The sequence below is a fragment of the Bombina bombina genome, chromosome 2 (genome assembly GCF_027579735.1).
Source record: "Bombina bombina isolate aBomBom1 chromosome 2, aBomBom1.pri, whole genome shotgun sequence".
Classification (NCBI taxonomy): Eukaryota; Metazoa; Chordata; class Amphibia; order Anura; family Bombinatoridae; genus Bombina; species Bombina bombina.
The window spans coordinates 769,957,561-769,983,292 of NC_069500.1; the positions used below are offsets into that span (position 1 = coordinate 769,957,561).

At 38.7% G+C, this 25,732-nt stretch overlaps 1 protein-coding gene across 4 annotated transcripts; it reads right to left on the bottom strand.

The window, feature by feature from the left end:
* Positions 1 to 622: 622 nt before the first annotated feature.
* Positions 623 to 25,706, bottom strand: BORCS8 (BLOC-1 related complex subunit 8). Of its 4 annotated transcripts, XM_053700695.1 has the most exons (5): positions 25,541 to 25,591; positions 12,455 to 12,522; positions 5,529 to 5,641; positions 5,356 to 5,420; positions 623 to 1,482 (listed from the first exon to the last, which is right to left on the bottom strand). In XM_053700695.1, the coding sequence occupies exons 3-5, from the start codon at positions 5,616 to 5,618 to the stop codon at positions 1,371 to 1,373; spliced, it is 267 nt and encodes an 88-aa protein (XP_053556670.1). In that variant the 5' UTR covers positions 5,619 to 5,641; positions 12,455 to 12,522; positions 25,541 to 25,591; the 3' UTR covers positions 623 to 1,370. The 4 variants fall into 4 exon arrangements, with proteins under 4 accessions (XP_053556670.1, XP_053556669.1, XP_053556668.1 ...); XM_053700694.1 differs by lacking the exons at positions 12,455 to 12,522; positions 25,541 to 25,591 and adding an exon at positions 25,611 to 25,706; XM_053700693.1 differs by lacking the exon at positions 12,455 to 12,522 and having other exon boundaries at positions 25,541 to 25,662.
* Between the last annotated feature and the right edge of the window lie 26 nt (positions 25,707 to 25,732).

Genomic DNA, 25,732 nt, shown 5'->3' on the forward strand with positions numbered 1-25,732 from the left:
TTGAAAACAAAACAAACATCCATTTAAGTATAAAAACTTTTGTTAAAAATAAATAAAAGTGTGTGTGCGTATATATATATATATATATATATATATATATATATATATATATATATATATATATATATATATATATATATATATATACACACACACACACACACACACACAGACACATGTATACATTATTAATATATCATGCAGTTTACAGCAATGTTTATATAAATTTCAAATATTGACATAAATTGTGTTAGGCCTCAGATTTTTAGACTCAAAGTAATATAGGTTTTTGTGGATATAGTGTGTTACTTTGATTGTTTTTATTTTGCCTACAAAATATAGGCCTATAGATATTAGATATTTTTGTAATAAATTTTCTAAAGCAAAATATATATGCTACTCCCATGTATCCAATATCACTGTGCAGTAAACCAAAGGCTTAATAATGTGGAATGGTGATTACTTTTAAAAACCATTTAGCAAAGGTGATTTGAGCTGATTCATTTAAAATAGCAGTGATCAACAACGGTGATGAGCGGCAGATACAATCCACTTAGTCATAATAGGTATAAAGAAACATTGTTTTCCACAAGAAAAAAATGACAAAATAAATAACACACAATATGAGAGGTTTTTGTTTAATTATTTTGTAAATGATGACAACGGCATAAGGAGAGACAGTAGTTTACAGCATTGAAAATACAATTTGCACAAAATTGTTGTTCTTCCTGTTTTATATAACCCCCAAATGTCTAATACAGTTCAATATGTATAGTGAGTAAGCTGCTACATAGCAGTGTTTTTTTAATAAATGCTGAGATCTGCAGCACATGCATGCCACAGTGACAGTCTCTGTACTTGCTCCAGTGATGGTCTGCAAGTATGCTCCACCGATTGTGTATGGAGCATACCTACCAATAACCACTTCTGCACCAGGCATGCACTTGTGGCAACAATAAAAAGTTAAAAAAATGGTTACAACAGTAAGCCCCAGCATACTATTGACGTCCATGTCCCTTTAAAAATGTCAGTGGCTCCTTATGACCCTCTGTAAAATACCTCCTACATACCATTGAAATGTTCCTGTTTTCCTCCATTAACTATGATTGCTCCATATCACATTGTCCTATACCAGTCTTTTTTTTTTTTCTTCAGGTCATTGATTCCATCAATTGAACAAATCTGGGATTATAAATGTATATACAAATGCATTTATATTTCTGTGTGGGCAGGAGACATTTTTATTAATATATAAAACAAAGCTCTAGCTGCAGTCTCCTACAAAATTCTTATTCTGGGTACAATATGGCTCCTCCTGGAGTAATCTGCATAAGCAAGAAGCTATGAGATGGGCCAGTCCTGCCGGTGCATTACCTACGGCCCTGTGCTGTGTTCAGTTGGTGCTTCAGGTTAGTAGCTTGTTTGAGAAGCCCTTCTATGCTCTTGAAGTGAACACTGCTGAACGTCATACTCCTCACAGCACTGTGGCAGAGAACATGCAACAAAATAGGGTACAAAAAAACAATAAAAATGGACAAAGTGAAAAAGGAGAAAGAAAATACATGACCTTGTTATGTTATGTTTAATAAACGTGTCAAAATATGCTTAGAAAATATCCAATAAAACTAAGTTTGCATAGATTTGCTTTTTAACTTGCCTGGATTCGCTTTTTTTTTCTAGCATGTGATGAAGTGAATTAAAAATGAGTTATTTAGCAAATTCAAGGGCCATAAAAGAGCAAAAAAGAAATGTGTTGCAGAATTGTAATTATTGCACTATAAAATGATGCGTTTAACCCATGGAAAGGGATTAAACACATGGTTAAAGAGACATTAAAGGAAAATTTAAACTTTCATGATTCAGATAGAGTGTGTAATTTTAATCAACTTCTATAACCAAATTAGTATTCTTGGTATGCTTTGTTGAAGAAACAGCAGTACTGGGAGCTAGCTTAACATATCTGGTGAGACAATGACAAGAGACATGTTTTTATTAGATATGCATAAATTCAGAATTTGGTATTAATTTTACAAAATAATGCCAAATAGCAGTGACATTTGACTATTTTCAACACCAGATATATTATTCTTAAAGTACAACAAACAAATATCTGTGGAAATCCTGATACCCGTGTGTTGTACTGTAACACAAATGTATCTGGCACTGACAATAGCCACATGCCTAGTGTTAAGCCACTAATTACCAGCTAGGTCTCAGCAATGAATTGCTGCGTCTGAACCTACATAGGTATGCTTTTAAAACAATGGATAGCAAAAGAACAAGTAGAACAGATAAAGCATGCAGTTTTAAGAGACTTAAAGGGACACTGAACCCAAATTTGTTCATTTGTAATTCAGAAAGATGCATGCAAGCAATTTGAAGCAACTTTCTAATTTACTCCTATTATCAATTTTTCTTCGTTCTCTTGCTATCATTTTTTGAAAAAGAAGGCATCTAAGCTTTTTTTTTGGTTTCAGTACTCTGGACAGCACTTTTTTTATTGGTGAATGAATTTATCCACCAATCAGCAAGGACAACCCAGGTTGTTCATCAAAAATGGGCCGGCATCTAAACTTACATTCTTGCATTTCAAATAAAGATACCAAGAGAATGAAGAAAATGTGATAATAGGAGTAAATTCGAAATTTGCATAAAATTTCATGCTCAATCTGAATCACGAAATTAAATTTTTGGGTACAGTGTCCCTTTAAAGGGACAGTCTACAATAGAATTGTTATTGTTTTAAGATAGATAATCCCTTTATTACCCATTCCCCAGTTTTGCAAAACCAACATAGTTATATTAATATACTTTTTACCTCTGATTACCTTGTATCTAGGAACCTTCTTCCAGCCCCCTGATCACATGGCTTTTTATTTATTATCTATTGACTTGCATTTTAGCCAATTAGTGCTGTGTTGTGCGAACTCTTAAATAACTCCTTGTGTGTGAACACAATGTTATCTATATGGCCCACATGAACTAGCAGTCTCCAGTGGTAAAAAGCAAATAAAAAAGCATGTGATAAGAGGCTGTCTATAGTGGCTTAGTAACAGGCAGAAATGTAGAGGTTTAAATGTTATAAAGTATATTACTATAACAATGTTGATGGTGCACAGTTGGGGAATGAATAGTAAAGGCATTATCAATCTTTTTAAACAATAACAATTATTGTGTAGACTGTCCCTTTAAGAGACACTGAACTATAAAATGTGTTCCAAATGAAACACTGCAGAGAATTAAAATATAGGGGAAATTGTTCCTTCATATTTATTTTTATAAGTGAAATAGCTGGTTTTGTTCATTAAAACCATTACCTCTAGTTCTAGAGGATATTCACTTAAAGGGACACTGAACCCAATTTTTTTCTTTCATGATTCAGATAGAGCATGCAATTTTAAGCAACTTTCTAATTTACTCCTATTATCAATTTTTCTTTGTTCTCTCGTTATCTTTATTTAAAAAAGAAGGCATCTACGCTATTAGTTTGGTTCAGAAATCTGGAAAGCACTTGTTCATTGGTGGATGAATTTGACCACCAATCAGCAAGAACAACCCTGGTTGTTCACCAAAAATGGGCCGGCATCTAAACTTACATTCTTGCATTTCAAATAAAGATACCAAGAGAATGAAGACATTAGAAGTAAATTAGAAAGTTGCTTAAAATTGCATACTCTATCTGAATCACAAAAAAAAATAAAAAAATTGGGTTCAGTGTTCATTAAACTTTAGGCTGAGCCTAAAAGTAAAGTAGACCTGCTAATGTTATCTGTATTAGGTACTGAAATAGTAGTTATAGCTTGGGGATTGAATGAGCACATCCAGCTATTTCACATACAAAATCTCACTCTCTGTGTCATACCCCCAAACTTAGAAATTAATCAGTGCTCTTGTCTTTGGTTTATTTAGCTTTTCTACAGAGAAAACATTTGTTACTCATATTTTCAGTAACAAATAAATGTCAATAAGAAGAAGTTTACAAACAATGAAATACACTTTTCCGCTTGTAAAATGAACCATTGGGGAAATAAAATTAATTAGGAGTATCATTTTAGATAAATAGAAAGATAGAAAAACACAATCATATCAAGAGAAGGAGCGATAAAAAAAAAAATCAGTTAAAAAGGAATAGAAAGGTCAAAATTAAAATGAGCATAGGTGCATTTCAGTTTGAAATAGAAGCAGTTTTGCAGTATACTTCCATTAGCAAACATTCTTCTAGTAAAAGATAACTGTTTTTCTGAAGCATATGCACATATCCTGTGAGGGCCGTGCACTAGGATTCAAACACTACACCTTCTCAGAGAGTAAGCAGACACAAATGACATCTTCACACCACTGCCAGCTGTCTGAGCAGGCATGGTGTTTGAATACTGGTGCACAGCCTTCACAGGATATGTGCGTATGACGCAGAAAAACAGTGATAACTTTAACCAGAAACATTTTTGCTGATTAAAGTATATTGCAAAAATGCTTAGATTTCAAATGAAAATGCACACATGCACATTTAAAAGTTAACCTCTCTGTCCCTTTTAAGTAAAATCTGAAGCTGCTAGAACTTTGGTGGTGGAAGCAGGATTGCTCAAATTTACTTTGTTCTCTTGGCATCCTTTGTTGACTAGCATACCTAGGTAGGCTCAGGAGTGTGCACATTTCTGGAGAACTATATGGTAGTAATGTTGCATCAGCGTTTGTAACAATGTTAAATGCATGGTTGCAAAATTGCTGCCATATGGTGCTCCAGACTCATGCACAGTCCTGAGCCTAGGTATGCTCTTCAACAAAAGGATACCAAGAGAATGTAAGATTTGACAATAAGAGCCTATTGGATTTTTTCCCTCTTCTTGTTCTGTCTGAATCATGAAAGTTTACTTTTGAGTTTAATGTCCCTTTAAACCTCTTAATATCAGAAAAGCTAGTAGATTTGTGTTATTCATTTATTAAAATAACAACGTGGTAGGACCCCCAAACCAACCTCTACCTACCCCTAGGTACGCAAGCGCAGACGGTTAATCTCCTTGACTTAGTCTCTGAATTTTCACTCTCATAATATTTATTGTTACAAAACGTTTAGTATACTCAAAATGTTAAAAACTGTATACCTTGAGGTTTATTCCTTCATGGGTTGACTACATGTGGTATTGATGTCTGAATATCGTACGTACTGTATCTACCCGGAAGGTTGTTTTCCGCTCAGCTTTGTTTACATTCGGTTATTGATTTACCTTTTGTGCAATGTTCTGTTTTTTTTTTTTTACCTCAATAAAAACTATTTATATAAAAAAAAAATAATAATAATAATAAAAAAAAAATATAACAACATGGTTATATAAAAAAAAAAAAAAAAAATGGTACCTGCATGCATATTCCACAGTGTATATAGATCCTTGGCTTTGTTCTTCCCAGTTCTGCATATCAGCCTTGTAGAAGGAAAAATAACAGTTATTTTTGCTTTGAGACCTATGTTACAAAGCTGTATTTTGGCAACATAATGTCTTGCAGTAATAGGTTGTCAGATCCTCACTCACCTTGTGCTGAGCCAGCTCAGGGAGAGACCTACGGACATGTTCTTGCAGACGATATAAAGCAACTGAAGGCTCATTGGCTAGGACATACATACTCTCAGTGAACTTATCTGTAACTGGAAGCAAACACAAACACATTTCTTTCATGATACAGATACAGAGCATGCAATTACAAACAACTGAGTCTACCTAGGTATGCTTTTCAACTAAGGATACCAAGAGAATGAAGCAAATTAGGTAATAGAAGTAAATTGTAAAGTTTTTCAAAAACCATGTTTTGTATGAATTATAAAAGAAAATTTTGGACTTTCATATCTATTTAAAAAAGGGACATGAAAGTCAAAATTAAACTTTCATTATTCAAATAGATTATGTACTTTTAAACAATTTTCGAATTTACTTCTATTATCTAATTTGATTTGTTCTCTTATTATCCTTTGTTGTAAAGCATACCTAGGTAGGATCAAGAGTAGCAATACACTTCTGGGAGCTAGTAGGTAATTGGTGACATATTGGCTTGTTTGTTAATCTAGCTCCCAGTAGTGCACTGCTGCTCCTTCATCAGAGGATACCAAGAGAACGAAGTAAATTTTATAATAGAAGTAAAACGAAGTAAAAAAAAGGTTTAAAATTGTATGTTCTATCTGAATCATAAATGAAAAAAAATCTGTGTTTAATGTCCCTTTAATACATCACCAGAAAAAGGCAGATACAAGTTAGCTGTACTGACCATTCTGCTCTTTAGATGACTATTACAAAACTTCAGAAATATCAGATAAATAAGAGTCTATCTGCAGTAGATGTCAACATTTTTTGCAGCAAGCACACATTTTTGCCATCAATACACCAACTGAAATACATAATTATTGGGTTTAAAAAAATATGAGGATTTATTTTCATATTCTATCCCACAATGTAGCAAATTGGTGAAATTATATAACATAATTTATGTAAGAACTTCCCTGATAAATTCATTTATTTCATATTGGCAAGAGTCCATGAGCTAGTGACATATGGGATATACAATCCTACCAGGAGGGGCTAAGTTTCCCAAACCTCAAAATGCCTATAAATACACCCCTCACCACACCCACAATTCAGTTTAACAAATAGCCAAGAAGTGGGGTGATAAAGAAAGGAGTAGAAAGCATCAACATAGGAATATGAAAATAATTGTGCTTTATACAAAAAAAATCATAACCATCATAAAAAAAGGGTGGGCCTCATGGACTCTTGCCAATGTGAAAGAAATGAATTTATCAGGTAAGTTCTTTCATAAATTATGCTTTCTTTCATGTAACTGGCAAGAGTCCATGAGCTAGTGACGTATGGGATAGCAATACCCAAGATGTGGAACTCCACGCAAGAGTCACTAGAGAGGGAGGGATAAAAATAAAAACAGCCATTTTCCGCTGAAAAAATTAACCCACAACCCAAAATATAAGTTTATTCTCATAAATGAAAGGAAAAAAATTAAATCAAAAGCAGAAGAATCAAACTGAAAAAGCTACCTGAAGAACTTTTCTACCAAAAACTGTTTCCGAAGAAGCAAATACATCAAAATGGTAGAATTCAGTAAATATATGCAAATAAGACCAAGTAGCAGCTTTGCAAATCTGATCAACTGAAGCTTCATTCTTAAAAGCCCAGGAAGTGGAAACTGATCTAGTAGAAGGAGCTGTAATTCACTGAGGTGGGGCTTGACCCGACTCCAAATAGGCTTGATGAATCAAAAGCTTTAACCACAAAGCCAAAGAAACGGTAGAAGCTTTCTAACCTTTCCTAGAACCATAAAATATAACAACATAGTAGCTTCAACATAATATTTCAGAACTCTCACCACATCCAAAGAATGTAAAGATCTCATCAAATAATTCTTAAGATTAGGACACAAGGAAGGAACAACAATTTCTCTAATAATGTTGTTAGAATTCACAACCTTAGGTAAGAATTTAAATGAAGTCCGCAAAACTGCCTTATCCTAATGAAAAAAATCAGAAAAGGAGATTCACAAGAGAGAGCGGATAATTCAGAAACTCTTCTAGCAGAAGAGATGGCCAAAAGAAACAACACTTTCCAAGAAAGTAGTTTAATGTCCAAAGAATGCATAGGCTCAAACGGAAAAGCCTGTAAAGCCTTCAAAACCAAAATTAAGACTCCAAGGAGGAGAGATTGATTTAATGACAGGCTTGATACGAACCAAAGCCTGCAAAAAACAATGAATATCAGGGAGTTTAGCAATCTTTCTGTGAAATAAAACAGAAAGAGCAGAGATTTGTCCTTTCAAGGAACTTGCAGGCAAACCTTTATCCAAACCATCCTGAAGAAACTGTAACATTCTCGGAATTCTAAAGGAATGCCAAGTGAATTTATGAGAAGAACACCATGAAATGTAAGTCTTCCAAACTCGATAATAAATCTTTCTAGAAACAGATTTACGAGCCTGCAACATAGTATTAATCACAGATTCAGAAAAACCTCTATGACTAAGCACTAAGCGTTCAATTTCCATACCTTCAAATTTAACGATTTGAGATCCTGATGGAAAAACGGACCTTGAGATAGAAAGTCTGGACTTAATGGAAGTGGCCAAGGTTGGCAACTGGACATCCGAACAAGATCCACATACCAAAACCTGTGAGGCCATACTGGAGCCACCAGCAGCACAAACGATTGCTCCATGATGATTTTGGAGATCACTCTTAGAAGAAGAACTAGAGGCGGGAAAATAGAAGCAGGCTGATAACACCAAGGAAGTGTCAACGCATCCACTGCTTCCGCCTGAGGATCCCTGGACCTGGACAGGTACCTGGGAAATTTCTTGTTTAGATGAGATGAAATCAGATCTATTTCTGGAAGCCCCCCCACATGTGAACAACTTGAGAAAACACATCTGGGTGGAGAGACCATTCTCCCGGATGTAAAGTCTGATGACTGAGGTAATCCGCTTCCCAATTGTCTATACCTGGGATATGAACCGCAGAAATTAGACAGGAGCTGGATTTCACCCAAACAAGTATTCAAGATACTTCTTTCATAGCTTGAGGACTGTGAGTCCCACCCTGATGATTGACATATGCCACAGTTGTGATATTGTCTGTCTGGAAACAAATAAATGGTTCTCTCTTCAACAGAGGCCAAAACTGAAGAGCCCTGAGAATTGCACAAAGTTCCAAAATATTGATTGGTAATCTCGCCTCTTGAGATTTCCAAACCCCTTGAGCTGTCAGAGATCCCCAAACAGCTCCCCAACCTGAAAGACTCCCATATGTTGTGATCACAGTCCAGGTTGGACGAACGAAGGTGCCCCTAGAATTATACGATGGTGATCTAACCACCAAGTCAGAGAAAGTCGAACATTGGGATTTAAGGATATTAATTGTGATATCCTTGTATAATCCCTGCACCATTGGTTCAGCATACAAAGCTGGAGAGGTCTCAAATGAAAACGAGCAAAGGGGATCGCTTCTGATGCTGCAGTCATGAGACCTAAAACTTCCATGCACATAGCTACTGAAGGGAATGACTGAAACTGAAGGTTCCGACAGGCTGCAGCCAATTTCAAATGTCTCTTGTCAAAGTCATGGACACTGAATCTATCTGGAAACCTAAAAAAAGGTTACCTTTATCTGAGGAATCAAAGAACTTTTTGGTAAAGTGATCCTCCAACCATGTCTTCGAAGAAACAACAGTAGTTGATTTGTGTGAGATTCTGCGAAATGTAAAGACTGAGCAAGTACCAAGATATCGTCCAAATAAGGAAACACAGCAACACCCCACTCTCTTATTACAGAGAGATGGACACCGAGAACCTTTGAAAAGATTCTTGGAGCTGTCGCTAGGCCAAAAGGAAGAGCAACAAATTGGTAATGCCTGTCTAGAAAAGAGAATCTCAGGAACTGATAGCGATCTGGATGAATCGGAATATGAAGATAAGCATCCTGTATGTCTATTGTGGACATATAATGCCCTTGCTGAACAAAATGCAGAATAGACCTTATAGTCACCATTTTGAAAATTGGTACTCTTACATACCAATTCAAAATTTTTAGATCCAAATCTGGTCTGAATGCATTTTCTTTCTTTGGGACAATTAATAGATTTGAATAAAACCCCAGACCCTGTTCCTGAAACAGAACTGGCATGATTACCCCAGATAACTCCAGGTCTGAAACACACTTCAGGAAAGCTTAAGCCTTTACTGGAATGCGTGAGAGAAAAAAAAATCTTCTCACAGGCGGTCTTACTCTGAATCCTATTCTGTACCCCTGAGAGACTATATTCTGAATCCAATGATTTTGGACCGAATTGATCCAAACATCTTTGAAAAATCTTAATCTGCTGAGCTGGAATAAGGGCCGCACCTTCATGCGGACTTGGGGGCTGGCTTTGATCTCTTAAATGGCTTGGATTTATTCCAATTTGAAGAAGGCTTCCAATTGGAAACAGATTCCTTGGGGGAAGAATTAGGTTTCTGTTCCTTATTTAGGAACGAAAAAACGGTTAGAAGCTTTAGATTTACCCTTAGATCTTTTATCCTGAGGCAAAAAAACTCCCTTCCCCCAGTGAAAGTTTAAATTATTGAATCCAACTGAACCAAATAATTTATTACCTTGGAAAGAAAGAGATAGCAATCTGGACTTAGAAGTCATATCAGCATTCCAAGATTTAAGCCAGAAAGCTCTTCTAGCTAAAATAGCTAAAGACATATATTTAACATCAATTTTGATGATATCAAAAAATGGCATCACAAATGAAATTATTAGCATGTTGAATCAGGTTAACAATGCTAGACAAATCAAAATCTGATACTTGTTGCGCTAAAGTTTGCAACCAAAAAAGTTGAAACAGCTGCAACATCAGCCAAAAAAATTGCAGGCCTAAGAAGATGACCTGAATATAAATAAGCTTTCCTTAGATAAGATTCAAGTTTCCTATCTAAAGGAAAAAGAAGTACTATCTTCCGTAGGAATAGTAGTACGTTTAGCAAGAGTAGAGATATCCCCATCAACTTTGGGGATCTTTTCCCAAAACTCAAATCTAACTGCTGGCAAAGGATACAATTTTTTAAAACCTTAAAGAAGGAATAAGTACCAGGCCTATTCCATTCCTTAGAAATCATATCAGAAATAGCATCAGGAACTGGAAAAACCTCTGAAATAACCACAGGAGATTTATAAACAGAAATTAAATGTATACTAGTTTTAATATCAAGAGGACTAGTCTCCTCAATAATCAACACTTCTTTAACAAAGAACGAATGTACTCCATTTTAAATAAATAAGTAGATTTGACAGTGTCAATATCTGAAGAAGGATCTTCTGAATCAGACAGATCCTCATCAGAGGAGGATAATTCAGTATGTTGTCGGTCATTTGAAATTTCATCAACTTTATGAGAAGTTTTAAAAGACCCTAACATTTATTAGAAGGCGGAATGTCAGACAAAGCCTTCTGAATAGAATCAGCAATAAATTCACAGGTATATCTTGTACATTCAATGTTAAAAGAACAGCAACAGGCAATGTACTATTACTGATGGACACATTCTCTGCATGTAAAAGTCTATCATGACAACTTATTACAAACCACAGCTGGAGATATAATCTCCACAAGATTACAACAAATGTACTTAGCTTTGTTAGAACTGTTATAAGTCAGCAGGGTTCCAACAGTGAATTCTGAGACAGAATCAGATTGAGACATCTTGCAAATAATGTAAGAGAAAAAAACAACATATAAAGCAAAATTATCAAATTTCCTTATATGGCAGTTACAGGAAGGGGGAAAAAATGCAAACAGCATAGCCCTCTGATAGAGAAAAAAGGCAAGAGGCATACAGGAATGGGGTTTAAAATAATGAAAATATTTTGCGCCAAGTATGACGCACAAACAAACAGAGATTTTTTTTTGGCTCTAACAACATCCGGAAACGACACATTTGCGTCATTGAAGACGCAACCTTGTGAAAGGACTCTGCATCGACAACGCCAAAAAAAACCAGCCAAAAATGAAGCAATATAGTTTGGCATTTTGCGCTCTCGCAAGCCTAATTCTGCCCGCAAATTTAAAATGACATTCAATTGAAAAAAGACTATACCCCAGGTAAGAAATAAATTTTCCTAAAAAATGCATTTCCCAGATATGAAACTGACTGTCTGCAAAAGGAAATATACTGAAACCTGAATCATGGCAAATATAAGTACAATACATATATTTAGAACTTTATATAAATACATAAAGTGCCAAACCATAGCTGAGAGTGTCTTAAGTAATGAAAACATACTTACCAAGAGACACCCATCCACATATAGCAGATAGCCAAACCAGTACTGAAACGGTTATCAGTAGAGGTAATGGAATATGAGAGTATATCGATCTGAAAAGGGAGGTAGGAGATGAATCTTTACGACCGATAACAGAGAACCTATGAAATAGATCTCTGTGAGGAAAACCATAGCATTCAATAGGTGATACTCTCTACGTCCCTCTGACATTCACTGTACTCTGAGAGGAATCGGGCTTCAAAATGCAGAGAAGCGCATATCAACATAGAAATCTTAGCACAAACTTACTTCACCACCTCCATAGGAGGCAAAGTTTGTAAAACTGAATTATGGGTGTGGTGAGGGGTGTATTTATAGGCATTTTGAGGTTTGGGAAACTTTGCCCCTCCTGGTAGGATTGTAAATCCCATATGTCACTAACTCATGGACTCTTGCCAATTACATGAAAGAAATTATATATATATATATATATATATATATATATTTCTGTTTTTGGGAATGTATTTTAGAACATTAGAACCCAGTTTTATTAAATGAAAATGCAGCAAATCTTTGGAAATATTAGAACAACAAATAATAAAAAGCAATTTATAGAGAAAATACACACAGCACACAAATAGCATTTTATTATTGTGTCACTTACATTAGTGGGGGGGGGTGGATGATGATGAGCGAAGTACTATTCATCTTACCACATTTCTGCATCGAATTCTATCACATACACAGCGTATCAGGCTATTTCATTGTAGGATATTTGGGTATAAACATTTATATGTCATCATAGCTGTATTACTTAACTGTGGTCTTATATCTGGCACAGATCTCTGTGGCACTTTTTCACACTGTTATACACTTCTCTTGCCAGTTTCAATGTGATAAACTTTATATATAAGAATTTCTCAACTCTTGTCCTCAAATGCTACAAACTAGCTAGATTCTAAGGATGTCTTTACCTGAGCACAGGTGAGTCAGTCACAGTGAGTGTGCAGCCCAGTTGTAAATGTGCCTGTTACAGGTGCTTGAGGGTACAACTGATAAGCACTGATTACTGTGATACATTGAACATTTACATTTACTGCATCAGGGTAAAAAATTGAAAGACAAAGTGAATGAATCTCCCTTCCCACAGCTCCAGGTACACCCAAGGTACCTGTACTACAGTTCTAGAAACAAGGTCTTAAACATGATATATGATGTCTGGAAATCACTGCTATATACTGACGTGAATAGGTATCAGTCTAAACGAATGACTGGATGTGTGTGAATGCGAGTGAGAGACTAAAGAGAGTGGAAGAAGAAAGAAGAGTGAAATAAGTATTTAACACATGGCCTCTTTGTGTCTGACAAACAATAATGATTGCAGTTATATAAAATGTATGCACACATGTTCTAGGGAAGTTACTGTATAATCTGGTGCTGAGCTAATACACTTTTAAGACTAATCAGATCTTTGAGAATAACAGCTAAAACACAATATAACATTTGACAGTAACAGAAATAAGTTTTACTCCTTCACATCAAAAGGAGAACATACATCTTCAGTTACTCAGGTCAGGTGTATGGGACACATAGGTTTAGTAAAGCTTGACAATTAATTTATAATTCACCAAATAGCTGTGGGTTGCTAGACAAAAGTTTTGGTTTTATCAGACAGTGAGACAAAAATTATGTGTCATGTTTTAAACATATGGAGATAATGGTTTAAAAAAGCTGCAGGTACAGGTGGAAAAACAACAGTATGGTGAGTAGTAACCAAGCTACTGTAGTTGTACCCAGCAGTTTAATGTCCCTTTAAATCTTTTTTTAAAAGGGATATGAAACCCAATTTTTTTTCCTTTCATGATTCAGATAGACCATGCGATTTTAAACAACTTTCTAATTTACATTTATTATCAATTGTTATTTGGGTTGGCTCCAGCTAAAATCACTTTCCTGGGCTACATAGCAGCCTGTTCCAGGCAGAGGAAGGACACGCTGGAAGAGCTACCTAGTCTAGGTAGCTGGAGTCTGCCACAGGGTGGGACCCCGAGTACTGGTACTGTCGGGCATCAGGGGTGGCTACAGGCTGTGGTCACTTGCCAGCTACATAGCTGCAGTCGGCAGGGAGGAAGCAGGACCCCTTTTGGCGGAGCTACCCAGTCGGGGTAGCCGGGGGTATCCGTCACATTGGCTGGCAGCGGTGGGATCTGCTTCTTTTACAAGGTTCCTGCTGACAGAGGAGACGTACCACAGTAGCCGGTAAATATTGAGACAGAGTTCCTAGGGAGAGTACAAAAGATGCTGACCGGAACCAAGGATCCTTGTTTGGAACAGGACGTTCTGGCATGGAGGAACCTTGCCCTCCGAGACCTTTGGTGGGAGGCTCTGCAACAGGAGCAGGAAAATGGAAAGGTCCTCCCCACGAATGATACGAGATTCCGGGTTTGGTGGACCGTGAGACTGCCTTTCCTGGGAGAACAGCCAAAGAAGGAATGGCTAGCTGTTCTACATAGACTGATCCAGCAAGAGATGTGGGTGGAGGACGGCTATCGGGCCCTCCAATGGCTCACTATGCAAGTGCAGCCATGGCTGGAGGAAGGCTCCCCCACAGAGGGCATTGGCTTCGGCGGCCCTGGATTGCTGTTTACAAAAAGGGCAGATGACCCACAGTTTGGGAGCGAGACAGACCAGGGTCTGGAGGATATCTCTGGGCTCCAAGAGGAACTGCTGGATCTCTTGGAGGAGACCTGGCTGCTGGACGATCTGGATTTTATAATTGACCAGGAAGAGGCACTGGTCAAGGAATACAAGAGGCTGCTGGATCTCGCTAAGCAGCGTGCCAGGGGCATACAGATCTGGGGTGCAGTCCTCTGGGATTCATGGAGCTCGACCGTGGAGGAGTGGCAGCAAAGAAAAAGGGAACCAGGGCTGCGGGATCCTGATCAGCAGTCTGGATCTGAGCTTATAGACTTGGACAAGGGAGCCACCCCAGCAGGAGTGCTGACAACAGGGCAGAGAGCCGCCGGCCTCTGCCCAGCACCTGTAACAGCTCCAGGAAACCTGGGAGTGGAGGTAGTCGTCCTCCTTCCCCGTAAACAGAACCCCTTCCCGGGAGAGGAGACAGTCTGTCTCTCTCCCCAGCGGCAGAGCCAGGAGCCGGAAGAGGAGACAGTCGGTCTCTCTCCCCAGCGGCAGAGCTATCCCCTGGGAGCGGAGGTAGTCGTCCTCCCTCCCCGTAAACAGAACCCCTTCCTGGGAGAGGAGACAGTTGGTCTCTCTCCCCAGTGGCAGAGCCAGGAGCCGGGAGAGGAGACAGTCGGTCTCTCTCCCCAGCGGCAGAGCCATCCCCTGGGAGCGGAGGTAGTCGTCCTCCCTCCCTGTAAACAGAACCCCTTCCTGGGAGAGGAGACAGTCGGTCTCTCTCCCCAGCGGCAGAACCCCTTCCTGGGAGAGGAGACAGTCGGTCTCTCTCCCCAGCGGCAGAGCCATCCCCTGGGAGCGGAGGTAGTCTTCCTCCCTCCCCGTAAACAGAACCCCTTCCTAGGAGAGGAGACAGTCAGTCTCTCTCCCCAGTGGCAGAGCCAGGAGAGGAGACAGTCGGTCTCTCTCCCCAGAGGCAGAGCCATCCCCTAGGAGCGGAGGTAGTTGTCCTCCCTGCCCATAAACAGAACCCCTTCCTGGGAGAGGAGAAAGTTGGTCTCTCTCCCCAGCGGCAGAGCCAGGAGCCGGGAGAGGAGACAGTTGGTCTCTCTCCCCAGCGGCAGAGCCATCCCCTGGGAGCAGAGGTAGTCGTCCTCCCTCCCCGTAAAAAGAACCCCTTCCTGGGAGAGGAGACAGTCGGTCTCTCTCCCCAGCAGAAGAACCCCTTCCCGAGAGAGGAGACAGTCGGTCTCTCTCCCCAGCGGCAGAACCCCTTCCCGGGAGAGGAGACAGTCGGTCTCTCTCCCCAGCGGCAGAGCCATCCCCTGGGAGCGGAGGTAGTCGTCCTCCCTCCCCGTAAACAGAACCCCTTCCTGGGAGAGGAGATAGTCGGTCTCTCTCCCCAGCAGCAGAACCCCTTCCCGGGAGAGGAGACAGTCGTTCTCTCTCCCCAGCAGCAGAGCCATCCCCTGGGAGCGGAGGTAGTCGTCCTCCCTCCCCGTAAACAGAACCCCTTCCTGGGAGAGGAGACAGTCGGTCTCTCTCCCCAGCGGCAGAGCCATCCCCTGGGAGCGGAGATAGTCGTCCTCCCTCCCCGTAAACAGAACCCCTTCCTGGGAAAGGAGACAGTCAGTCTCTCTCCCCAGCGGCAGAGCCAGAACCCCCTGCAGGGAGAGATGGTTATCAATATCTCTCCCCAGCGGCCAAATCCCTTTCTGGGAGAGGAGACAGTTGGTCTCTCTCCCCAGCGGCAGCACAGTTTCCCATGGAGCAGAGGTAGCAGACCTCCCTCCCCAGCGGTAGATCTCCTTCTTGGGAGAAGAGACAGACAGTCTCTCTCCTCAGTAGCTTGGCAGGGTCTCTACCCTTTTGTTGTTCCGGACTATTTCTCACCGGGGGCAGGCGTTGCATTAGGCAAGGAGGAGAAAAGCTTATACAGTTGGTGCCACATGTTTGGGCACCCGAGCTTTGCCTGCCCCACCAAGGAGCAACCTCCCCCTCTGGTCTGGGGTGGGTCTGCCAGTACTAAACCGAGTATCATGGAGAGAGGCAGTGTGGCCCTGGAACTTGAGGACCCTGGAACTTATGGGACAGCAGTTGTTTGGGAGCCGGCCTTGGCATATTTGTTTGGGACGTTGCCTTATGCGACTATCCCTGCGCCCAGGGCGCAGGGTATAAACGTCAGCCGGAACCCCCAGGATGCCCCAAGCTCTGGAGAGATGGGATTACCTCTCCCAGCAACTGAGTAGTGGAGGGCCACCGTCGGAGAGACCCAGGCCGACCTGTTAAGGGTCTAGCCGGGTCTGCTGAACTGGAGGGGGGGGGGGGGAGATGTCACGGATACCAGACAACTAAGGCTACCACCACCCCAATACAACCTCACCCCTGTTGTTTCTCAGTGGTTTTGGGCTCCTCAGAGCAACCACAATCTCTGGAAGCTTTTGGTTGCATGGTTTTGTGTTCCAAACTTGTTTAGAAAAGAGCTGGTGTATGACCAGGAAAACCCTCCTAGGCTGGCCGGGCTCCTGGAACTCCCGATCGGCTGCCTCACAACGGACACCCGCCTAATCCCTCTCAGGCTATCCAGGCTCCTGGAACTCCCGGTTGGCCACAGGAAAGCAGGACACCCGCTAACTTTACACCTCATCGCTCCCGCAACCATGTGCCCCAGAGCTCCGCTCTTTTGAGGATTAGTAGCCCCTAGGGAGGACAAGAGGTGGGAGAATTACCGGAAGGGAGCTCCTTTGGAAACCGGGGGTTTTGGACACGCCTAACCCCACAACTTCAACGGACTGTAACTCCGGTCCCCAGTAACGAATCATGCTGATTTTTGGACTGTGAAATCTGAGGACCAAGAGCTTTATAATGACACCCGGGAAGTGCCGCCACTCCACCGGGATCACCCCGAAACCACCACCCCTAGGAATTGAGATTATGTGGGACTGTGGCTCCTATGGAGGCGCCGGTCAGTCTAGAGGGACGGGAATGTCGGGAAAATAGTGGGATTGTCCAGGGTCTTATCAAGATGAGCTGCCTGTATAAAAGGAGTGTGTGTTTTCAATAAAATCAGTTCCTGTCTAACCTGAAGGCTAGTCTATCTAGTTATTTTGGGTTGGCTCCAGCTAAAATCACTTTCCTGGGCTACATAGCAGCCTGTTCCAGGCAGAGGAAGGACACGCTGGAAGAGCTACCTAGTCTGGGTAGCTGGAGTCTGCCAAAGGGTGGGACCCTGAGTACTGGTGCTGTCGGGCATCAGGGGTGGCTACAGGCTGTGGTCACTTGCCAGCTACATAGCTGCAGTTGGCAGGGAGGAAGCAGGACCCCTTTTGGCGGAGCTACCCAGTCGGGGTAGCCCGGGGTATCCGTCACATTGTCCTCTAGTTAAAAAAGGAAATTAAATCAAGGACAGATATAGTAAAACTCAGAAGTTACAACAACATCTCATGTGCAGATCTACTGGTGTCATTTTTGTACTATATTGTGAATGCAATATAGCCTATGTAGGTATGACAACCAGGGAAGCACGTGTAAGAATATTAGAACATAAAAACAATATCAAAAATGCAGAAAAAGACCTCAAAAATTTTTTTTTTACTCGAACATCAGAGTAAATACAACCAACTTAAATTCACAGTGATACAGAAAATATCCAATGGAATAAGAAGAGGGAATCTTGAAAATTCACTACTGATTGCAGAATGTAGATGGAAATATGTATTGGATACATTACAACTCCAAGGACTAAATGAATACAATTATGTACTTATAATTCTCTTAATTTATTGTAAATCATAGACCAATAGAGGTCACTATCTTTAAATTCACATATATTCTTACATATAATCTCAGCACTTTTTTACTTTCACTATTATTTTTTTTTTGGTCACTTATTTTATTTTACCCACTCATAATTCACATATGGGCACTTCTTATCCCAACATCAGCACTTTTCACAACAAATTATTAGCTTCTTCCATTCACAAGAACCTACAAAATTTCACCACAATGGATCACCAAGTAAATTTCTTGGAGCATTATATTTCACGATCACTGAATCTATTTTATAATATTCATAAACTTTTACACAATCACTTATCTCTTAATATTTACATTTGCACTCACTTTTCGGTAATGCAATATTGTTGCAGACGAAATACATATATACTCTTTCAATATAAATACATAATATCAATCTGTTAAAATGTAGCCACTTGTCCTTTGCATATAATATACCCTTTGCAATTTATCATACATCGCTCTGTGCCAAGTGTGCAATCAATGTTGTGGAACATTTATAAAAAGCAGAATTTTCCTTTCCTTTTTTCTTGTTGCTGAATCAGTGATTTAACATATAGGCAATGATACACTCTATAATCTCAACTCACTGTTCAAATATAAGATAATACACTCTGTCTATCTATAATAATTGACAACACAATGTCTCTATGTATTGGTTTAGACAGATGATGTCACTATGTGAATTTCTATTGACTGGTTAAACATACATGGTAACTTCAATTACCAATCACAAACTAATAATCCACAAACAAGGATCCTAAAATTGCCAAGAGGTGGGCACATAATTGCGATATTAACCGCCAACTCCGGCCGGCACTCACCCCTCCGAGGAAGGGTTATGTGAAACGCGCATCATGGGCACTCTCACAAGGTCATAGTACCTCTCTTCTTTTAATCGCTTACTCAGTATCCCACTTAGTGAAAAAGGGTGTGTGTACAAGCGCTAAGGTAATCCCCAAGCTGTATCCAAACAGAGATCCTAACCAACCTCCAAAAAATATGCACAAGTAGTAAGAAGTGAATACAGCGCCAACAAGAGGCCAAGGGATAAATATACTCACAGAGAGATAAAAGAAGATTATTTAATGAACCATGTTAAAAAGCATCAGTAATAAAAGACTATATATAAAAAATGTAAAAAGCACATATAAATAAAATTACAAATACAGGAATATCTTACAGAAGCGGCTCAAAGGGCCAAAGCTGATAATTACAATAAAAACAGAGGTAATAACAGGTGATCAGTGTGAGTGGTACACCAGAATAAGAGTGTATACTGATAAAACAGAATTAGCCTAAGTGCAACTGTAGCAAGTGCATCAAGCAAAAAACTAATAAACAATAATACAAACAATAGTGTTCAAAATTAGTGTTACAAAAATAGTGTTCCAAAAAATAGAAAAATGCACTGCAGTGCAAAAAAAGGGGGGTAGCAAAATAATTGTATAGATACAATCAAGTAGTGAGTGAGTGCAAATGGATATAAAAATGCTAGCTACTTAATCCAGTGAGGTTAAGATATAATTAAATAAAATACACAATATGCAATAACATTAAAAATAAAATACACAATATGCAATAACATAAAAAATAAAATATAAAATATAATCCAAAAAAGTGTTCAAAAAGTTGATCAACAATTGTTAGTGAAGAACAAAAATAAGTCAATCAAAACTAAAAAATGGAAAAAAAGGGTGATGAAAAGCAAGGTGAAAGTGAGGAAATTGATTCCTTCCAATGTTAGTTACTTTAACAGATCCAAATTCCTGAGTGTGGTTGCTGAAGTAGCTGATTGGATCCTAGCACCTGTCAGCTGCTCCTATGGTATCCTAAAAAGTGTCCCAATATGTCAACGCGTTTCTGCCCTCAAAAAAGGGCCTTTCTGGCCGGGCTCCTGGAACTCCCGATCGGCTGCCTCACAACGGACACCCGCCTAATCCCTCTCAGGCTATCCAGGCTCCTGGAACTCCCGGTTGGCCACAGGAAAGCAGGACACCCGCTAACTTTACACCTCATCGCTCCCGCAACCATGTGCCCCAGAGCTCCGCTCTTTTGAGGATTAGTAGCCCCTAGGGAGGACAAGAGGTGGGAGAATTACCGGAAGGGAGCTCCTTTGGAAACCGGGGGTTTTGGACACGCCTAACCCCACAACTTCAACGGACTGTAACTCCGGTCCCCAGTAACGAATCATGCTGATTTTTGGACTGTGAAATCTGAGGACCAAGAGCTTTATAATGACACCCGGGAAGTGCCGCCACTCCACCGGGATCACCCCGAAACCACCACCCCTAGGAATTGAGATTATGTGGGACTGTGGCTCCTATGGAGGCGCCGGTCAGTCTAGAGGGACGGGAATGTCGGGAAAATAGTGGGATTGTCCAGGGTCTTATCAAGATGAGCTGCCTGTATAAAAGGAGTGTGTGTTTTCAATAAAATCAGTTCCTGTCTAACCTGAAGGCTAGTCTATCTAGTTATTTTGGGTTGGCTCCAGCTAAAATCACTTTCCTGGGCTACATAGCAGAGGAAGGACACGCTGGAAGAGCTACCTAGTCTGGGTAGCTGGAGTCTGCCAAAGGGTGGGACCCTGAGTACTGGTGCTGTCGGGCATCAGGGGTGGCTACAGGCTGTGGTCACTTGCCAGCTACATAGCTGCAGTTGGCAGGGAGGAAGCAGGACCCCTTTTGGCGGAGCTACCCAGTCGGGGTAGCCCGGGGTATCCGTCACATTGTCCTCTAGTTAAAAAAGGAAATTAAATCAAGGACAGATATAGTAAAACTCAGAAGTTACAACAACATCTCATGTGCAGATCTACTGGTGTCATTTTTGTACTATATTGTGAATGCAATATAGCCTATGTAGGTATGACAACCAGGGAAGCACGTGTAAGAATATTAGAACATAAAAACAATATCAAAAATGCAGAAAAAGACCTCAAAAATTTTTTTTTACTCGAACATCAGAGTAAATACAACCAACTTAAATTCACAGTGATACAGAAAATATCCAATGGAATAAGAAGAGGGAATCTTGAAAATTCACTACTGATTGCAGAATGTAGATGGAAATATGTATTGGATACATTACAACTCCAAGGACTAAATGAATACAATTATGTACTTATAATTCTCTTAATTTATTGTAAATCATAGACCAATAGAGGTCACTATCTTTAAATTCACATATATTCTTACATATAATCTCAGCACTTTTTTACTTTCACTATTATTTTTTTTTTGGTCACTTATTTTATTTTACCCACTCATAATTCACATATGGGCACTTCTTATCCCAACATCAGCACTTTTCACAACAAATTATTAGCTTCTTCCATTCACAAGAACCTACAAAATTTCACCACAATGGATCACCAAGTAAATTTCTTGGAGCATTATATTTCACGATCACTGAATCTATTTTATAATATTCATAAACTTTTACACAATCACTTATCTCTTAATATTTACATTTGCACTCACTTTTCGGTAATGCAATATTGTTGCAGACGAAATACATATATACTCTTTCAATATAAATACATAATATCAATCTGTTAAAATGTAGCCACTTGTCCTTTGCATATAATATACCCTTTGCAATTTATCATACATCGCTCTGTGCCAAGTGTGCAATCAATGTTGTGGAACATTTATAAAAAGCAGAATTTTCCTTTCCTTTTTTCTTGTTGCTGAATCAGTGATTTAACATATAGGCAATGATACACTCTATAATCTCAACTCACTGTTCAAATATAAGATAATACACTCTGTCTATCTATAATAATTGACAACACAATGTCTCTATGTATTGGTTTAGACAGATGATGTCACTATGTGAATTTCTATTGACTGGTTAAACATACATGGTAACTTCAATTACCAATCACAAACTAATAATCCACAAACAAGGATCCTAAAATTGCCAAGAGGTGGGCACATAATTGCGATATTAACCGCCAACTCCGGCCGGCACTCACCCCTCCGAGGAAGGGTTATGTGAAACGCGCATCATGGGCACTCTCACAAGGTCATAGTACCTCTCTTCTTTTAATCGCTTACTCAGTATCCCACTTAGTGAAAAAGGGTGTGTGTACAAGCGCTAAGGTAATCCCCAAGCTGTATCCAAACAGAGATCCTAACCAACCTCCAAAAAATATGCACAAGTAGTAAGAAGTGAATACAGCGCCAACAAGAGGCCAAGGGATAAATATACTCACAGAGAGATAAAAGAAGATTATTTAATGAACCATGTTAAAAAGCATCAGTAATAAAAGACTATATATAAAAAATGTAAAAAGCACATATAAATAAAATTACAAATACAGGAATATCTTACAGAAGCGGCTCAAAGGGCCAAAGCTGATAATTACAATAAAAACAGAGGTAATAACAGGTGATCAGTGTGAGTGGTACACCAGAATAAGAGTGTATACTGATAAAACAGAATTAGCCTAAGTGCAACTGTAGCAAGTGCATCAAGCAAAAAACTAATAAACAATAATACAAACAATAGTGTTCAAAATTAGTGTTACAAAAATAGTGTTCCAAAAAATAGAAAAATGCACTGCAGTGCAAAAAAAGGGGGGTAGCAAAATAATTGTATAGATACAATCAAGTAGTGAGTGAGTGCAAATGGATATAAAAATGCTAGCTACTTAATCCAGTGAGGTTAAGATATAATTAAATAAAATACACAATATGCAATAACATTAAAAATAAAATACACAATATGCAATAACATAAAAAATAAAATATAAAATATAATCCAAAAAAGTGTTCAAAAAGTTGATCAACAATTGTTAGTGAAGAACAAAAATAAGTCAATCAAAACTAAAAAATGGAAAAAAAGGGTGATGAAAAGCAAGGTGAAAGTGAGGAAATTGATTCCTTCCAATGTTAGTTACTTTAACAGATCCAAATTCCTGAGTGTGGTTGCTGAAGTAGCTGATTGGATCCTAGCACCTGTCAGCTGCTCCTATGGTATCCTAAAAAGTGTCCCAATATGTCAACGCGTTTCTGCCCTCAAAAAAGGGCCTTTCTCAAGACTAGCTAGTCTTGAGAAAGGCCCTTTTTTGAGGGCAGAAACGCGTTGACATATTGGGACACTTTTTAGGATACCATAGGAGCAGCTGACAGGTGCTAGGATCCAATCAGCTACTTCAGCAACCACACTCAGGAATTTGGATCTGTTAAAGTAACTAACATTGGAAGGAATCAATTTCCTCACTTTCACCTTGCTTTTCATCACCCTTTTTTTCCATTTTTTAGTTTTGATTGACTTATTTTTGTTCTTCACTAACAATTGTTGATCAACTTTTTGAACACTTTTTTGGATTATATTTTATATTTTATTTTTTATGTTATTGCATATTGTGTATTTTATTTTTAATGTTATTGCATATTGTGTATTTTATTTAATTATATCTTAACCTCACTGGATTAAGTAGCTAGCATTTTTATATCCATTTGCACTCACTCACTACTTGATTGTATCTATACAATTATTTTGCTACCCCCCTTTTTTTGCACTGCAGTGCATTTTTCTATTTTTTGGAACACTATTTTTGTAACACTAATTTTGAACACTATTGTTTGTATTATTGTTTATTAGTTTTTTGCTTGATGCACTTGCTACAGTTGCACTTAGGCTAATTCTGTTTTATCAGTATACACTCTTATTCTGGTGTACCACTCACACTGATCACCTGTTATTACCTCTGTTTTTATTGTAATTATCAGCTTTGGCCCTTTGAGCCGCTTCTGTAAGATATTCCTGTATTTGTAATTTTATTTATATGTGCTTTTTACATTTTTTATATATAGTCTTTTATTACTGATGCTTTTTAACATGGTTCATTAAATAATCTTCTTTTATCTCTCTGTGAGTATATTTATCCCTTGGCCTCTTGTTGGCGCTGTATTCACTTCTTACTACTTGTTCAGTATCCCACTTAGCACATTGATTCCGGCTAAATAATGTAGTCAGTATAACATTAATTGAAGCCCCCCCTATAGAAGGGACTTATTTCAGTCTAGCATTATTTTTTTGCACAGCATTGTCCATTTCATGTTTTAGCAATAGCATTACATGAATTCAAGAGACACTAGTTATTAGATCTAAGCTATTATTGCTAGCAGGAAATCGATTAGAACAGACTTTTATATGTATCTACATTGCTGTTGAAATATACCGGAGTAGACTTATTACTAAGAGATTGCAAGTTATAATGCCTTGCGCAAAGCTGACAATTAAACTATCTGGTATAACTATAAGTGGCAATACCTTATGAGAGGGTTATGCTACATTGTCATCCAACATTAATTCAATTAGATACTGTTATTCTAACTTACTATAGCAACTACTATTATATAATGAATTATTATACTGAGTATAAGCAACTTTTACAGTGTGTGTATGTGCGCGCGTGTACAGTCCAGTTGTACTTTATTCATGATCATTTTCCAAATAAAGTTATCTTGTGTGAATGTATGAGAATTGAAAGACAATTTTTTCTTGATTTATACCTGCATGCATATTAATTACTAGAGTCTGGCAACCTGTTCATTTTTGCAATTCTATTTGCATTTTGTACATAAATCTGTATATTATTGCCTAAGACTCTATACATTCTAGGGTAAGCAAATATAAGCACTGATAATTAACCCCTAGAATTTTTACCAAAATAAGGTACAACTATCCCTTACTCTCTCCCACTTACTTACGCATACCTAGGTATCTATTCAACAAAGAATATCATGGAAACAATGCAAATTTGATAATAGTAAAGTAAATTGGAAAGATTTTTAAAATTGTATACTCTGTCTGAATCACAAAAGAAAATGTTTAGGTTTCATATCCCTTTAAGGCTAAGATATGTTCACCGGTGTGCCTTTACTGAATATGTGTGAATAAATTGTCTGTCTCAATAATTTTGGGATGTCACCTATATATTATTGCTAAGTTGTATTTAGAATAATTAGAATTTGTCTGACCTACAAAAATGCAGCTAAATATATTAATTGCCTACACTTTGATTCTTTGAACATTTCAGTTGTTTGAGAAAAGAGGCTATATATTATGAGGCTTACAAAATAATGTGCATATAATAATACTGTGGCACAATATATAACGCAACAACAATCTAGTTTCTGTGGTTTTACTTCCTAATTATGTCCTGCCTTGGACAGAAATACAAGAATTCAGTGTGTAGTGTATTCAGGCGCATAAGTATAATAGAACAGCAGCTCTCCTCTCATTGACAGTCATGACGTTAATATAATGAAATATCATATTAAATGTTTCCTCTAAAACTCACCTTTCTTCACTTTTATCTGCATCTCTTGTTCCTCCATTATTTATTATTAAGGTGTCACATTGATACCTACCCGGGTGCAACACGAAGATAAAGGTTCCGGAAAATGTTGTGGTAAAAAAAAATAGAACACTCAAAAATAGTTAGACGATTATGGCCAATCCGCATATGCATCGTATCCGCCAATCAGGAGTG